The following is a 16835-nucleotide window of genomic DNA, read 5'->3' on the forward strand; positions in this document are numbered from 1 at the left end:
TGGTTTGTCATTACCTGACCAAAAAACAACAAAAGCACCTCAGTGATTTGCCTTTTTCCTGATTAAAACAGGAAAATCAACTTGAAAAATGTTCTTTCCAGTGTTCTAGACTGACAATCAGAAACTAGTGTATGGTAAACCCAAATAAATCAATTAGGGGGCCTTCCATGGTCAAAAAATCTATCTTCTAGGGCTGAACTTGTACTGTAAAAAGGTGGAAAGAGAAGAGAGAGAATGAGAGAGAGAGAGAAAGAGAAGGTCTATCATCTATTACCGTATACTTTCATACATACATCAATGTTTGATGTTACAGAACAAATTGTTCTAATTTCACCATCAACTGTCCTTCAATACTAACACACAAAAGCATTTTAAACAGTAAGTGCACAGGAATATGGGTTCTGTTAAAACATTCTTTAAATTGTTAGAGAGAAGGGTTAGACATATCTCTAAAATAATTGTTTGCTAGGAATATAGATTCATTTCCATCTTCAAGCAACAAAGTCTAGTTCTAGCTAACAAACCTGAGTGACAGGCATTTCCTCCCATGTGCTGAAGATGTTAAGATGTGTACAGTAGACAGTTAGGGATTTATATTGAAATTTAAACTCCTGGGAAATGGGCCCCTTAATTTCCAGAACAATAATTAATCTCTATGGTATAGTAAAATAAACACAAATTAAACAATGACTACCTGTCACACAACACAAATAATAATCTCTATGGAGTATCATCTGGAAATTTTTTAAGGATCCCAATTTGGAAAACAACTATTTAAAGCCAAACCACCTCCCTCCAGATTTCATGGTCCTTTATTATATCACATCCTGTTGTTACATATGTGGGTCATAGTTCATATTGCCATGATGAAATAACACAAATACTTCTTATGAAGCCTCCCTTTCTTATATTACCAAGTCCCCTAAATTCCTATAGGGCACAGTGACTAAAACCACTTCAGAATTCCTTTAAATACCAGAAATGTAGTGAACTTGCTGGTTCAAAAACTATCAAATAGTTCACACTTATGGTTGCTTATTATGTCTCAGAAAATTGTGCAAGTATTAACTCACTTTATCTTTACAATAACCAGACAAGAGAACAACTCAGTGTTTAGGCCAATCTTACAAAGGAGATGAGACAGACACAGACACTTGTAACTTGGACAAACTAAAAATAAATTGCATGTGAAGGCCTAGGAGGCTCTCTGTTTTTTCCTGCCCACAGGAAGGTACTGAGAAAGAGCAGATCCAGAGACTTGTGAGTTTGTGTCTTTCCTGAGGCGTGTCCTGTTCCAGAAACCATCCAATGGGACCACATCAATGTTCTGTTAAAGGTGTGTCCTTCTGACTTATACCGTCAATCTAGACCACAGTATTCTATTTGTTACTGGGTAACACTGGCTGTACACATGAACTTTTTAAAGTGAATATGGTCAAAAAGTAGTTTCAAATAAATAAAATTTTCTACCATGCACCACCAGATAATATGTTCCAAAGCCAGAGACTGCACCCTAGACAGAGAAACATGTAGTTCTCCATCTCCACATCACCTTTCACAACTAAGAAGTGAAAAGTTCTCACTAACCTATATATTTTTCAATTAACCCTATGAGTAGAAATCTGTGGACCAAAACAAAGGGATAAATATGAACATAATTGTACTTAAGGCCATTGTGAATTTTGTCATTTCTCAGTCAAGGCAACTTAAACTCATGGCATATCTGTCTGTCTCTTTCCACTGCATACATATTCCTTTTAGATTGTGTCTTCTCTTTTGGAATGTCTAGTCAAACATTTTTCCTACTTTAAAATTGCTTTTGGCTTTCTATACTTCAGTCATAAGCATTTTTTATATATTATTGAAACCAAATCATCTATGGAATTGGTACTTTTTGTTAAACTCTATGATCCTTTTTGAGTTAAAATCTGTGTATGGTTTGAGGTAGAGGTTGAGATTCATCTGTTTTGCATAGGAATATCCAATTATTGAGAACATAATCATTCCCCAGTGAATTTCCTTGACAGGTTGTCAAAAATCAATCAACTATAAATACGTTGATTTTTGGACCCTCAAATCTATTACACTGTTGTATATGCCTGTCTTATACCAGTACCATTTACAATGTTTTGTAATTTTCAGTTTTTAAGTATTGCTCTTTTGTTAGATTTATTTCCAAATAGGGAAGTCTTTTTTTATGTTTTCATGTCTTTACTTGTGATTAGTTTTACTTTCATATTTTATTTTGCTACTATATAGTCCTAGGTATTTTTTTATATTGATTCTTACCTTGTGACTGTGATGAATTCAATTTTTAGTTCTATCAGGTATAGGAGAGTGACTGTGTGTGTGTATGTTTGGATTCTTTAGGATTTTATTCATAAATGATCATGTATATGGTGAATAAAATCAATATGACTTCAAGTCTGGATGACTGACTGGTAGACTGGCTGCTTTATTATTCTATGTATCTGTCTATGTATGTTTCCCAGTCTTTTGATCTTTCAGTCTTTCTGTGAGTGCTGAGAGCAGACATCCTGCTCTGCTTTCTACTCTATGAAAATCACTCATTCCTTAGTCATTAAGTGTGATGATAACAGGTTTGGTAGGTTGAAGAAATTTCCTTTCTTTCTACTTTACTGGTAGTTTTTATCTTGAATGGGTGTTCAACTGTGTCCAATAATTCTGTATCTACAAGGTATCCATGTGTATTTTGAGTTCTATTCTAAGTGATGCTTCATGACAGTACTTGTTCTTCATATCTTAAACCAGCCTTGCACTCCTCGGATGGATCTCACTTGGTCATGATTCATAGGCCTTTTATATGCTTTGTTGAATTTATTTTATTCATTTCTGGATGTAATATTTGTTGCATTTATTTGTGTTTGTACCCATGTAGATACTGGTTTATATTTTCTCTCCTTGTATTGTCTTTGGCTTTGGCATCAGGGTTATACTGGCTTAATAGCATGAGTTGGAAAGAGCATCACCTTCTTTATCTTCTAAATGAAGAATCAACAGTCGGCGCTACGTCTTATGTAGATAATTAGCAGAAATAACTAGGAAAGCCATCTGTGTCTGCATATTAGTCAGGGAGACAAAAATGTCATCACAAACTGAATTTGTTGATATGTCTATTTAACTTTTCTTTTTTTTCTATTGTCCGTTTTGGTAAACTTATCTTTTCAAAATTTTCTATATTCCTTCAGTTGACTAAATTGTTGGCAAAAATTTATTTATGCTATTTCCCATAGTCATTTTAATTTCTAAAAATTCCATAACCCTCTTAATTATATTAATATGTTTCTTGTCTCCCTTCTTATTAGTAATTCTGCTAAAATTTTTTCAATTTTATGTTTTCAAAAGACAAACTTACTGTTTTTTTTCTATTGTCTTTAATCTTCCTACTTTATTGGTTAGGTGTGCTAGTCTTTCTTATAAACTTCCTTTGCTTTTGTTTCTGTTTTTTAATTTAGTTTACTCCTTTCTTTTAGTTTCTTAAAGTGGAAGCTAAAGTTCTAGTTTTGAGGCCTTTCTTCTTTACTAATACCGTTATTTAAAGCATTAAATTTTCCTCTAAGGAAATAGAAGCAGCTTTTATCATTTCAAAGGTTGCTTTTCATTTTCACTCAATTCGTAACATTTTCTAATTTTTCTTGTGCTTTTTCCTTTGACCTTTGGTTTATTTAGAAGATTGTTGTTTAATTTTGAGAGTCTTGTCTGTACTATGGAGATGAATATTTATCTGAAATTCTTGGAAAGAATTTCTTCTACTTCATGTCTCACTTTCCATTGTTTCACCAGTCAATTTGGAAGACAAAAATATTTAATTTTGATGACATCTTACATATGATTTTTCTTTTATTGATCACACTTTGAAATTCATATGCAAGAATATTTTCCCAACACAAGATCACAAAAAAATTTTCTTATACTCTTGACCTTTAAACAGCACAGGTTTGAGCTGCACAGATCCACTTACACACAGATTTTTTTTCAATAAAGACATTGGAAAATCTTTTGGAGATTTGTAACAATTTAAAAAACCTCCCAACTGCATAGACTAGAAATATTGAAATGTTTAAGAAAAAGTTAGATGTGTCATAAAATCATAAAATATATGTAGCTACTAGTCTATTATCATTCACTACCATAAAATCAACAATAAGCTATTAGTAGTTAAGTTTGGGGGAAGTCAAGTGTTACATGTGGCTTTTCAGCTGCATGGGGTGGGTGTCCGTTTCTGTGACCCACATGTTATATAAGCGTTAACTTAGTTTTCTTTTAAAAGCTTCATACATTTTGATTATACATTTAGTTTTATGGACCATTTAGGTTAATACTCCATGATGTATGATTTATGGATTAAAGTTCATTTTTTGCATATGACTATCCAATTGATAAAGGAACTTTTGTTGAAAAGAATGACTTCTTTCCATTGTGCAGTCTTTGAAACTTTGTGGACAACAGTTTGATAATGTTGTGTGTGTCTGTCTTTGGAGCATCTATTCTGTTCCATTGATCTGTACGTCTCTATCTTCCTCAATACCACAGTTTCTTCAGTACTACATCTACATGTCTTAGTTACTTTATGGTAACTGAAGTATCTTTAGAGTAACTGAAATGAAATCAGGTAGTGAGATTTTTGCAAGCAGGTAGTGTTATTGTAACTTTCAACATTGTCTGGATTTTTTAGTTTTTCTCCTGTATGCATCTTAGAATCACTTTGACAATTAAATAAAATCATGGCCAGATCATAAATGGCGCTTTAGTGTATGTGTTGATCAATTTAGGGAGTCTTTGTATTTAAGAATACGTTTTTCAATCAAGATGTTTAAAGGTTGTTATGTATAATGGTGAACTGACCCATTTTCCACACTTATAGCCTTTTTAATACTTTGTAATATTTCTTGTTCTTAAGTCCTTATATTATTTTAATGTATCCCCACATGAAAGATGTTCTAGCCTTTTATGTTTATCTTAATATGTCTGTATAATTAAGGAGTATCGTTAGAAAGCATGGTTTTATTTTGCTTTTATGTCCAATATGACAATATCTTTTAATTGCTGTATCTATACTATTTATATTTAATGAAATTATTGGTAACATTGAATTAAATACCATGTTAGTTTCATAATTAAATATTATTAATTGTAATAAAATATTAATATAAATTTGATGATACAGTGACTTAAAATATTAAGTATTTTATGATTAAATATTGACAAGTAATATGCAATTGAATATTTGATATAGCAATTAATATATTTATTCAATATTAAAATGCTTATAGTTTAATAATTAATATTAAATACATATTTAGATACCTTATATTGATTTTTCTATTTCTTTTCCTTATTCCTTGTTCCTTTCATGCCTTTTTCTGTCATCCATTTTTTATGAAACCACGTTGACATTTCTTGTACCTTTTCATAAGATTGGAATGGTTGTCAGGAGATATCAATAAAATTACTTAATAAATCAAACCTTTGGTTTACACTAAAAACAGTAAATTTCTAAGTACTCTTTTAGCTGTCACATTATTGTAGATTATACTTTTATAGACTCTATAAATGCTATTTTATCACTCTTGTTTTATTCCTTCGATACTTGGACTATATCATTGCACTTTCTCTGCCTTGTGAGGATATCTTCTAGAACAATTAAAAATAAGAAAACTGAAATTCAATTTTACATTCAATATGCAATTTCCAGTGTTCTTTCTTTGTAGACTGCAGGTTTCTGCTGGGTATGATTTTCCTTCTTCTTGCATAAAACATATTAATACTTCTGGTAATATATCTATGCTGTTAATGAATTTCTTAGTGTTCATTACTTTGAAAACATTTTTTGAAACCTATCTCATGATATATATCATTCTGTGGTGACACTTTTCTTGTTTTTCTACACTAATATTTTCACTTTTCATTCCACTCTTTTCTTTCATAGTTTCAGGCCATGAAATCTGCTCTAATGTTTACCTTTCTTTATTATCAGTTATTCTAAAGGGCAGGTGACATTGTCCCCACACATTTATACATATATCAGAGACATTCAGCAGTTAATTCATGGACTTCTTTTATTGTCATAAATGGAAAGAGTGCCACTTCATCTAGTTTGTAGAGGCCATGGATGCTACTCAACATCAGATGGCACAACCGGCAGTGCCCCAGAAGAACAATTGTCACCTAGTGCACAGTGTTCAGTGTGCTGAGGTAGAAAAGCCCTCCTCTGTATGCAGTGTCTCTTGCCTTCAATCCTTACTCTTTTACTCCTATTTTTCCATCTGGAACATGTGTGTGTGTTCATTCTGTTTGTTGCTCTCTGAGATTCTTGGATCTGTGGTTTGGTGTGTGATTTTTAATTTCAGGAAATTCTAAGCCATTATCTCTACATACACTTCCTTCCTCTGCCCAGACTTCATTCTTTTTTATTTCGGAGCTTCCAAATAGAGTTATTTCGAATCATACGGCTGAAATATTTCCCCATGTTTACGTAACTCTTTTTTTTTCTTTGTATGTCATTTTGGGTATTTTCTACTGATCTATCTTTATGTTCACCAGTTCTTTACTTGACTATGTTGATGCTAACACCATGCCAAAGAACACATACCTTCTCTCTATATTTTCATCATTATTTCTAACAAGTTTACTTATTTAGGATTAGATTCCATGACTTTGTTAAAATTCCCCTTCTATTAATGCATGTTGTTACCTTCCCCACTGGCACCCTTAGGATTATAGCTATTTTAAGTAACCAGTCTGATATTTCTAACATCTAAGCCATTATCTGAATCTGAGTCTGCAAATGTGTTTGTTCCCTTACAGACATTTTCTCCTGCTTATTTGTATGACATCTATATTTCAATGTACATTACTTGAAAGCCATTAGAGATTGAAGTAAATGGCATTTTGCCTAAAAATGATTCATATTTTTTGCTTGACCTTAACTAAAGGCAGTGAAGCTGGAAATTTTGTTGATAATATGATTACCTCAGTGTGCCACAAATGTCAAATTTCTCTATTGTTATCTTCTATTTACAGTGGGGGCTGGTATGCCAGAGATTACCACTATCTAAGACATCTTAAACTTTAGGGCTTCCCCCTGTATATGTACCCAATCAAGAAAGCTTCCACACATCAAAGAAAATAATCAACAGAGTGGAGAGGCAGTCTAAAGAGTGGGAGAAAATATTTACAAGCCATATATTGAAAAAGGGTTAATATTGAAAGTATGGAGAGCAAAAATAGAATTCACTTAACCAAATAAAAAAATAGGCAAGGACCAGAATAGATATTTCTCCAAAGAAGATTTAAAAAACGACCATCAAGCATATGAAAAACTTCCCAATATCACTAATCATCATGAACTGCAAATCAAAACCACAAGGAGATGTCACCTCACACCTTTTAGAATGGCTCTTATCAAACAGACCAGAGACAGCAAGTGTTAGTGAGAACATGAAGAACATATGGACATGATGAATTTCAGAGCAGAAATAAATAAGAGAAAAACATAGTGATAGAAAAAAGTCAATGAAACAAAGAGCTCATTCTTTAAGAAGATAAACAAATAGACAAAACCCTGGCCACACTTATCAAGAAAAAAAGAGTGGACACAAAAACAAAACAAAGTAAGAACTGAAAAAGAAATACTCACAAGTGACACCACAGAAATAAACAGAATTATTAGAGAATCCTATGAAAAATATACCAACAAATTGGACAACTTAGAATACAGGGGAATATTCCGAGAAAGTCTTAGACATCCTTTCAAGATGGATGGAGGAAGAAATAGAAAACATGAACAGAGCAGTCATGGGTAACACATTGAATTCTTAATCAAAAACTCCCAACAAACCAAAGAACAAAACCAACCATTTAAAGAAGAGCTAATACCCACCCTTCTTAATGTTTCTGAAACAGTAGAAGAGTGAATACCTTCAAACTCGTTTTCTGAGGCCAGCATCACTCTAATACCAAAAGCATACAAAGATGCTACAAATCAAGAAATATAGGCAAATATCCTTGATGAGCATAGATGCAAAAATTCTCAATAAAATAATAGCAAACCAAATTCAAAAATACATCAATAAGATCATTCATCTCAACAAAGTGGGATTTCCTCCAGATATGCAGAGATGGTACAATATTTATAAATCAATCAATGTGATAGAGCACATTAACAAAAAGGATAAAAACCACATGATTATCTCAAAAGATGCTGAAAAATGCATTTGAAAAAATTCAACATTCATTCATGATGAAAACTCACAATGAACTGGGCATAAACTAAATATACCTCAAAATGAAAAAGACTTTATATGACAAACTTACAACTAACATTATCCTTAATGGTAAAAAACCCAAAAGCTTATCCTCTAAAATCATGAAGACAGGGATATCCACTCTCACCACTTTTATTCTATATAGAACTGGAGGTCCCAGCTACTGAAATCAAACAAGATAAAGAGATAAAAGTCATCCAAGTTAGTAAGGGAGACAATAAACTGTCACTATTTGCAGATGACATGATACTACACAAAGGAAACACTAAAGACTTCACCAAAGAACCACTAGAGCTAAGAATTGTATTGAGCAAAATTGCTGGTTATGAAACTAATACACATAAATCTGTTATATTCCTACAAAGCAGAAGAAAAAGAAAGCAGGAAAACAACTCCATTCCCAATTGCATCAGAAAGAATAAAATACCTAGGAATAAACCTAACCAAGGAGGGGAAAGACCTGTACTCTGAAAACAATACAACACTGATGAGAGAAATTACAGAAAATATAAATAAATGCAAATCTATCCCATGCCCATGAACAGGAAGAATTGATATTTCAAAATGGCCATACTGTCTAAAGCAATTTACAGAATCAGTTCAATGCCTAACAAAATACTGAAGGCATTACTCACTGTACTGGAGCAAATAATCCTAAAATTCATATGGAACCACAAAAAGTGCTGAATAGCCAAAACAATCCTGAAAAAGGAAAAAGCTGGGTGTATTATATTCCCTCCCTTCAAGTAATACTTCAAAGCTACCTTAATCAAAACAGTAGGGGCAAGGGGTAAAGCCAAGATGGTGGCGTGAGTAGAGCAGTAGAAATCACCTCCCAAAATCACATATATTTTTGAAAATACAACAAAGGAAACTCTTACTAAAAGACAGACCAAAAGACACAGGACAACAGCCAGACCACATCCACACCTGTGAGAACCCAGCACCTCATGAAGGGGGTAAGATACAAGCCCTGGCCCTGTGGGACCCAAGCACGCAACACCCCAGCTCCCGGAGGGAGGAGAGGAGTTGGAGCAGGGAGGTAAAGGGACCCCGGGACTGCTAAATACCCAGACCCACCATCTGCACCAGAACGCAGACACAGTGCATGCGTGAGGTGCTGGAAACTAGGGAAACAAGACAGTAAGACCTCTGAGCAGGTCCCTGCAGATGTTGCACCCAGGACAAAGAAAAGCAAGTGCTTTTTTGAAGTCTTAAATGGACAGGGACCCCACAGCTGGGCGGAAGCATCCTGGGACACTTAGTCCAGCTGCAGGGAATCTGGGGATCTCTGGGCACTCTAAACCCCTGGGCAGCAGGGTGCATGGGGGCACCTCACAGAGATAAACAGCCTCCCGGACATTCCCCCACCAAAACAGCTCCACCATATCTGAGCAGAAGCCCGAGGCAGGTCACGCTCAATGCAACAGCGGAGATAAATTCCATAGCAGCCGGGCAAGAATAAGAAGACCTTTCTGCACGCAGCTGCCTAGCACAAGCCACTCGAGGTCGCTGTTCGCCCAGGAGAGGAAGGCCACAAATCAACAAGAAGGGAAGCTCCTCCAGCCGTCACTCGTGCCACCTCTGCAAACTATCTCTATCACCATGAAAAGGCAAAATTACAGGAAAAGATCACAGAGTCAACACCTGAGAAGGAGACAGACCTAACCAGTCTTCCTAAAAAAGAATTCAAAATAAAAATCATAAACATGCTGACAGAGATGTGGAGAAATATACAAGAGCTAAGGGATGAAGTCCAGAGGGAGACCAAGGATGCCAGGAAGGAGATTACAGAAGTAAAACAAACTCTGCAAGCATTTATAAGCAGAATGGATAAGATGGAAGAGGCCATTGATGGAAGAGAAACCAGAGAACAGGAACGCATAGAAGCTGACATAGAGAGAGATAAAAGGATCTCCAGGAATGAAACAATATTAAGAGAACTGTGTGACTAATCTGAAAGGAACAATATCTGCATTATAGGGGTACCAGAAAAAAGAAGAGAGAGAGAAAAAGGGATAGAAAGTGTCTCTGAAGAAATAATTGCTGAAAACTTCCCAAAACTGGGGGAGGAAATAATCGAACAGACCACAGAAATACACAGAACTCCCAACAGAAAGGACCCAAGGAGGACAACACCAAGACACATAATAATTAAAATGGCAAAGATCAAGGCCAAGGAAAGAGTTTTAAAGGGAGCTAGAGAGAAAAAGGTCACCTATAAAGGAAAACCCATCAGGCTATCATCAGACTACTCAACAGAAACCTTACAGGCCAGAAGAGAATGGCATGATATATTTAATGCAATGAAACAGAAGGGCCTTGAACCAAGGATACTGTATCCAGCACGATTATCATTTAAATATGAGGGAGGGATTAAAAAATTCCCAGAAAAACAGTATGATAGTGTCAGAAGAACACATAAATCAGTGGAACAGAATTAAGAGCCCAGACATTAACCCACATATATATGGTCAATTAACATGCAATAAAGGACTCATTAGTATATAATAGGGAAGAGACAATCAGCAAGAGAATGAAACAGGATTACTGTCTAACTCCATACACAAAAGGAAACTCATAATGGATTAAAGACCAAAACGTATGACATGAAACCATAAAACTCTGTGAAGAAAATAGAGGCAAAAAATCTCTTGAATAAAAGCATGAGCAAGTATTTCCTGGACACATCTCCCAGATGAAGGGAAACAAAATCAAAAATGATCAAGGGGGACTGCACCAAAGTAATAACTTCTGTACAGCAAAAGACACCATCAGAAAAAAAAAAAGGGAATCTATAGTATAGAAAAATAAACTCACAAATGACAGATCCAATTAGGGTTTAACATCCAAAATATATAAAGAACTCATGCAACTCAACACCAAAACAAACAACCCCATTAGAAAATGGGCTGAAGACCTGAAGAGACATTTTTCCCAAGAAGGAATACAGATGGCCAACAGGCATATGAAAAGATGCTCCACATCACAAATCGTCAGGGAAATGCAAGTCAAAACCACAATGAGATACCACCTCATACTACCTGGAAAGGCCAATATCCAAAACACAAGAATTTACGATTGTTGAAGAGATGTTGAAGGGAAACCTCCCTACCCTATTGGTAGGAATGTAAATTTGTGCAGCCACTATGAGAAACAGTATGGAGATTTCTCAAAAAAACTAAAAATAGAAAGACAATGCAATCCAGAAACTGCTTTTTGGGGGATTTTCCCAAAGGAAACAAAACCCCAAATACAAAAAGATATTTACAGGCTTATGTTTATTGTCACATTATTTACAATATCCAAGATATGGAAAGAACTCATGTGTCCATCAACAGATGAATGGATAAAGATGTAGTAAACACAATGAAATATTATTCAGCCTTAAACAAGAAAGTAATCCTGCAATTTTCGGCAACGTGGATAGATTTGTAGTTACTGACAGTAAACTGTGCAAGTTGGCGTGAGGATTTAATAATGTGGGTAACTGTTGAACCACTGTGTTGTATATTTGTGTGGAGAAAATGGAGATGTCTTACAGGACTTCTGCCTTGCCTTACTGGCACCTTTTGTATACATAAAAGAGCTTGTTTGCCCATCTATGGGATGTTGAGCAGGGACAGAGCCGCTGGTCTGTCCGGGAGTAGCAGGCTCGGGGAGAGGTGGACAGGTAACACCCATTCTCTCCTCTCCTCAGTCCCAGGTACAGATTTGCTCAGGTTTCCACGGGTCACCAGCGACCTGCCCACAGAGCTCCTCGTGGTGCTGGGGGTGGGGAAGCAGAGCACCGGAAGAGCAGGGAAAGAGCAGCGCAAGCGTGCGTTCAGAGAGCTTGAGAGCAGAGAAGGGGAGCCTGGAGGGAGAACTAGGAGAAACCTGGCTGGTGGAGGGCGCAATGGCCCCTGGTGCTAGGAAAGGAGTAAGCCTGCACTGGGGAGCAGGAAAGAGCAGTGCCGTCAGCCGCCTGTACACGGCCGGGTGACAGCTGTGAGAATAAGTGTGGTATAAACCCCCTATAAAACTCCCAACGTTTGCCCTCTGTTTCTTTGGTCTCAGCAAATTCATTGGGAACTTGCCCAGGTTGGCGAGAGTACCGTCCTCCTGGAGTAACAACTTGAAACTAATATAAGATTGTATATCAACTACTTCAACTTAAAAAACATTTTAAATGCTTAAAAAATATAGGGCAGAGCCAAAAAGTTAACAAAGACACGGAAGCCTAAAAAGTTATGATATCACATGCAAGACCTACATGACTAATCAAGAATTAAGGGAGATTAGAGAACAAAATGTAATAATGAAAATACAGTAGCAATAACAGCAGATAATTTATTAATCGGCTATAATATATACCTATATATATATAACATATAGCATACATAATGTTAACCACTAAAGATAGAGTTTTCATGGAAATTTGATTAGAAAATAAGAGTGTTATTATCTCCAATTTGCAGAAGAGGTTTTAAAATTCCTAAAATCATAAACTTGCAACAGAAAAAGTAATAAAAAAGAAAATGACTGAAATGACAGAAAAACAATACACACTTTTAAACATGTAGGAAATTCACTGCAAATTTTCATGAAAAACAGAATATAGACCAAAGTATACTTCACATAAAGAGAAGGAGGTCAGTTTAATACAAGTGGCTGCACCTTAAAAGAATAGCAAAAAGACATGGCTCTTTATGTGCACTTTGTTAGAAATCTATTGTTGTATCTACACCAAGAATCAAGTCTAACAGTACCGCTCCCAAAACCCACTCAAGACAATTGAAGGTTGGAGAAGAGCCGCAAAGGAAGCAGATGCATTTTAACCGTCAATAAAAGGGATAGTGAGGTGTATGACCTAATTAGGGAGGAAGTGCAAAGTAAAAAAGCATGCAGAGGCCCCAAGTCATAAAATCTTTCCTATTTAACTTTCCATCCACATCTACTCTAAATAAACCTTTCCTTGAGGTTCTTTACCTCTAGTTAAGAAAATAGTTTTTCAAAAGGTAATTTTGATCTCAACACTTTCTTGAGGGCTTCTTTCACATCCTTGTTCCTGAGGCTGTAGATCAGGGGGTTCAGCATGGGAATCACAATCGTGTAGATCACCATGGCCACTTTGTCAGTGTCCATACTGTTGCCAGAACTGGGCTGGCAATACATGAAAAGGATTGTTCCATGGAGGACAGCGATGGCTGTGAAGTGGGAGGCACAGGTGGAGAAGGCTTTGCACCTTCCCTGGGCAGAGCGCATCCTCAGGATGGTGATGAGAATAAACAAGTAGGATGTGAAGATGATCGTGATGGTGATGATCTCATTGCTAGTGGCCACAATGTATAGCAGCAGTTGATTCATAGTGACATCAGAGCAAGCAAGAGACAAGAGGGGGAGTAGATCACAAAAGAAGTGGTTAATCACATTTGATCGATAAAATTGGATTTGAAGAGCTAAGCACAAGTGAATCAGAGAACACACCATCCCACAGAAGTAGCAGCAAGATACCAGCTCTACACAGAGCTGCCGGGACATGGTGACCACGTATAGCAGTGGCTTGTAGATGGCCACAAAGCGGTCATAGGCCATCACAGCCAGTAGAAAGACCTCAGTGATGGCACAGGTACCAAATAAGTAGAATTGCACCATGCATCCCAGAAAGGAGATGGTTTTGTCCTCACTGATAATATTGGACAACATCTTTGGCACGATGGTCGTGGAGCAGCAAAAATCCACAAGGGACAAGTGGCTGAGGAAAAAGTACATGGGAGTGTGAAGTCCAGAGCTGACCTGAATCAGTGCAATCATGCCCAGGTTGCCCAAAACTGTGACTCCGTAGATCAGAAGGAACAGCACAAAAAGAAAGGCTCTCAGCTCGGGGGCGTCAGTTAGTCCGAGAAGAAGGAACTCTGCCCCAGAAGAGCAGTTCTCCGTTCCCATTCCTGCCACAGGTCAGGCTTCGGAAAACAAATGATATGTTCCGTGCCTCTTCTAAAAACAGAAAAACGGAGATAAAAATAGATGAATATAGACTTCAGAAAACATAAAATTGCCATCAGTGTATTTATGGGATATAACAACAGTTGTTAAAAATGAAATATAACTCCATTGTCAAATAAATGTCTCAGTGGATCCTGCAGATCAAAACTGACTTCAGCATCGGAAGAAACCTTAAATGACTCCAAAGTTTTATCTCTCATAACTCACTGAGATGATCAACTAAGTTTTGTGGATCCATGTTTTTTTTAAATGGCTTCAGAACTACACTTCAGAGAAAACGGACATAAACTTCTGTTCTCTGAAAAGACTTAATAATATCTGTACACCAGGATACAACTATTGTGATTCTACAAAATAAATACTCTTTTATTTCAGTTGAGTCAATCAGCAACAAAAATTTGAAGTGAAGTTATCTGCAGTTCCACTCTTGGAGAGTGTGACAGAACTTTTGGAAGTTTGTGACTCATGTAAACCCTTTAATTATGGAAGTATGAAAAAGAAATAAAATATACCCTGAAAATGAGTATTTTACATATCAAACTTATATAATAATGATCTATGCTAATAAGAGCTCAGAAAATAAAAGTGCTCAAATTTTTCTGGAAAGCAATTAACAGCATATACCCAAATTCTTCACCCTGACAATAATGAAAAGTGTATGACATTCCTTGTGAGATAATTTTTTCTAATAAGCTGTTATAAGAAATATTTACTTACAGTGATAAAATTCTGAAAACTATGACCACAGTTCCATTGCAGCATTGTTTGTGCAGCATTGTTAACAAAAGGAAAACATATTTGTCAAAAATGCAGCAATTGTTAAAAAATGCTGCATCACATATGAGATAAAAAATTATCATGCTATTTGATGATATGTTCTGGAGATGGTAAAAAATATTTTTTAAAAGGATATCAGATAATATACTGGGTCCATACATGTAATTGTAAATGACTATATACATGCAGAGGTACGAATATATTTCATAAATACATCATATTTCATTGCTTTGATTTTGCTATAAGAGAAAGTTTAACCCTTTTATCCACAATAGAAAAGGGGCAAGTGAAAATTTTCACAAGACCTTTCAAGTAGTTGGTTGGGGAAACTGGTTTGTGTTCTATATGGGATCCACCACTGAGACTTTTTCTTAGAGAAAAGGCATATGGGCGTTGAGGAATTAGATTCTCTACCCTCCCGTCCAGACATCAGGGCTGCATATCCATGACTCACACACATACATGCAGTGAGAATTGAGTGAGGAGATTCTGGACTAGAAAGGGAACCTGCTATTTCTCCACGTCTCAGTCTAGTTCTAACGAAGTGGGAGCAGCACACCAAGTGAAGTCACGGTTTTCCTTACCTGACCAGAAAACACAAATAAACACGTGAGTGATTGGCCTACTTCAGATTTAAAATGGGAAAAATCAACTTAGAAAAATGTTCTCCCCGGTATTCTAGACTAACAATCAGGAACTAGTGTATGGTAAATCTGAAACAAATTCAAAATAATTCATTTCATTTACTGAGAGAGAGAGTTCACACGTCCTGACTCTCCATGACCAGCTGGATGGTTCACACATTCAAACCTCAGAATTGGTGTGACAATTAGGGAGCTCTCCGTGGCCATAAATTCTACCTTCCATGGCAAAAAGTTGGTCTGAGAAAAGGTGGTAAGAGAAGAGAGAGAAAGAGAGAGAAAGAGAGAGAGGGAGAGGAAGAGGGGGAGAGAGAGAGAGAGAGAGAAGGCCTATTATCTATTGCTCTATACTTTCATACATATCAATGTTAGATGTTACAGAAGAAATTGTTCTAGTTTCACCATCCACGTCCTTGAATACTAACACACAAAAGCATTGTAAACAATAAGAGCACAGGATATGAGTTCTGTTAAAACATTCTCTAAATTGAAAGAGAGAAGGGTAGGTATATCTGTAAAATAATTGTTTGCTGGATAGATTCATTTCCATCTTCAAACAAGCAGAACCTGCTACTAGCTAACAAACCTGAGTGACAGACATTTCCTACCAGGATCTGAAGATGTTAAGATGTGCAGAGTTTACCGTTAGGGACTTATACTGAAATTTAAACTCGTGGGAAATGGGCCCCTTAAGTTCAGAACAATAATTAATCTCTATGCTATAGTAAAATCTATAAAAAATTAAATAATGTCTACCTGTGATTCAACACAAATAATAATTAATCTCTATGGAATATCATCTGGAGATTTATTGTTTAAATTATGCCAATTTGAGAAACAATGATTTAAAGCCAAAGACACCTCCCTCCAGATTTCATGATCCTTTGTTATATCACATCCTGTTGTTATATAAGTGGGTCATAGTTCATATTGGCATAATGAAATAACACAAATACTTCTTATGGCATCTCCCTTTCTTATGATATTACCAAGCCCCCTAAATTCCTATAGGGCACAGTGAGTAAAACCACTTCAGAATTCCATTAAATACCAGAAATGCAGTGAACTTACTGGTCCAAAAACTAACAAATACTTCACATTTAATGGGTCTTGCTATGTCTCAGAAAATTGTGCAAGTATT

General features: G+C 36.0%; 1 protein-coding gene and 1 pseudogene across 1 annotated transcript; both read right to left on the minus strand.

Moving 5' to 3' along the window:
- Window positions 1–16835, minus strand: part of LOC108390761 (olfactory receptor 5L1-like) — a 110588-nt pseudogene that overhangs the window by 45435 nt on the left and 48318 nt on the right.
- On the minus strand, window positions 13266–14216 carry LOC140844166 (olfactory receptor 5L1-like). Its single transcript, XM_073215652.1, has one exon. It carries the CDS (start codon window positions 14214–14216, stop codon window positions 13266–13268), a length of 951 nt encoding a protein of 316 aa, XP_073071753.1.

This window comes from Manis javanica, chromosome 11 (genome assembly GCF_040802235.1).
Source record: "Manis javanica isolate MJ-LG chromosome 11, MJ_LKY, whole genome shotgun sequence".
NCBI lineage: Eukaryota > Metazoa > Chordata > Mammalia > Pholidota > Manidae > Manis > Manis javanica.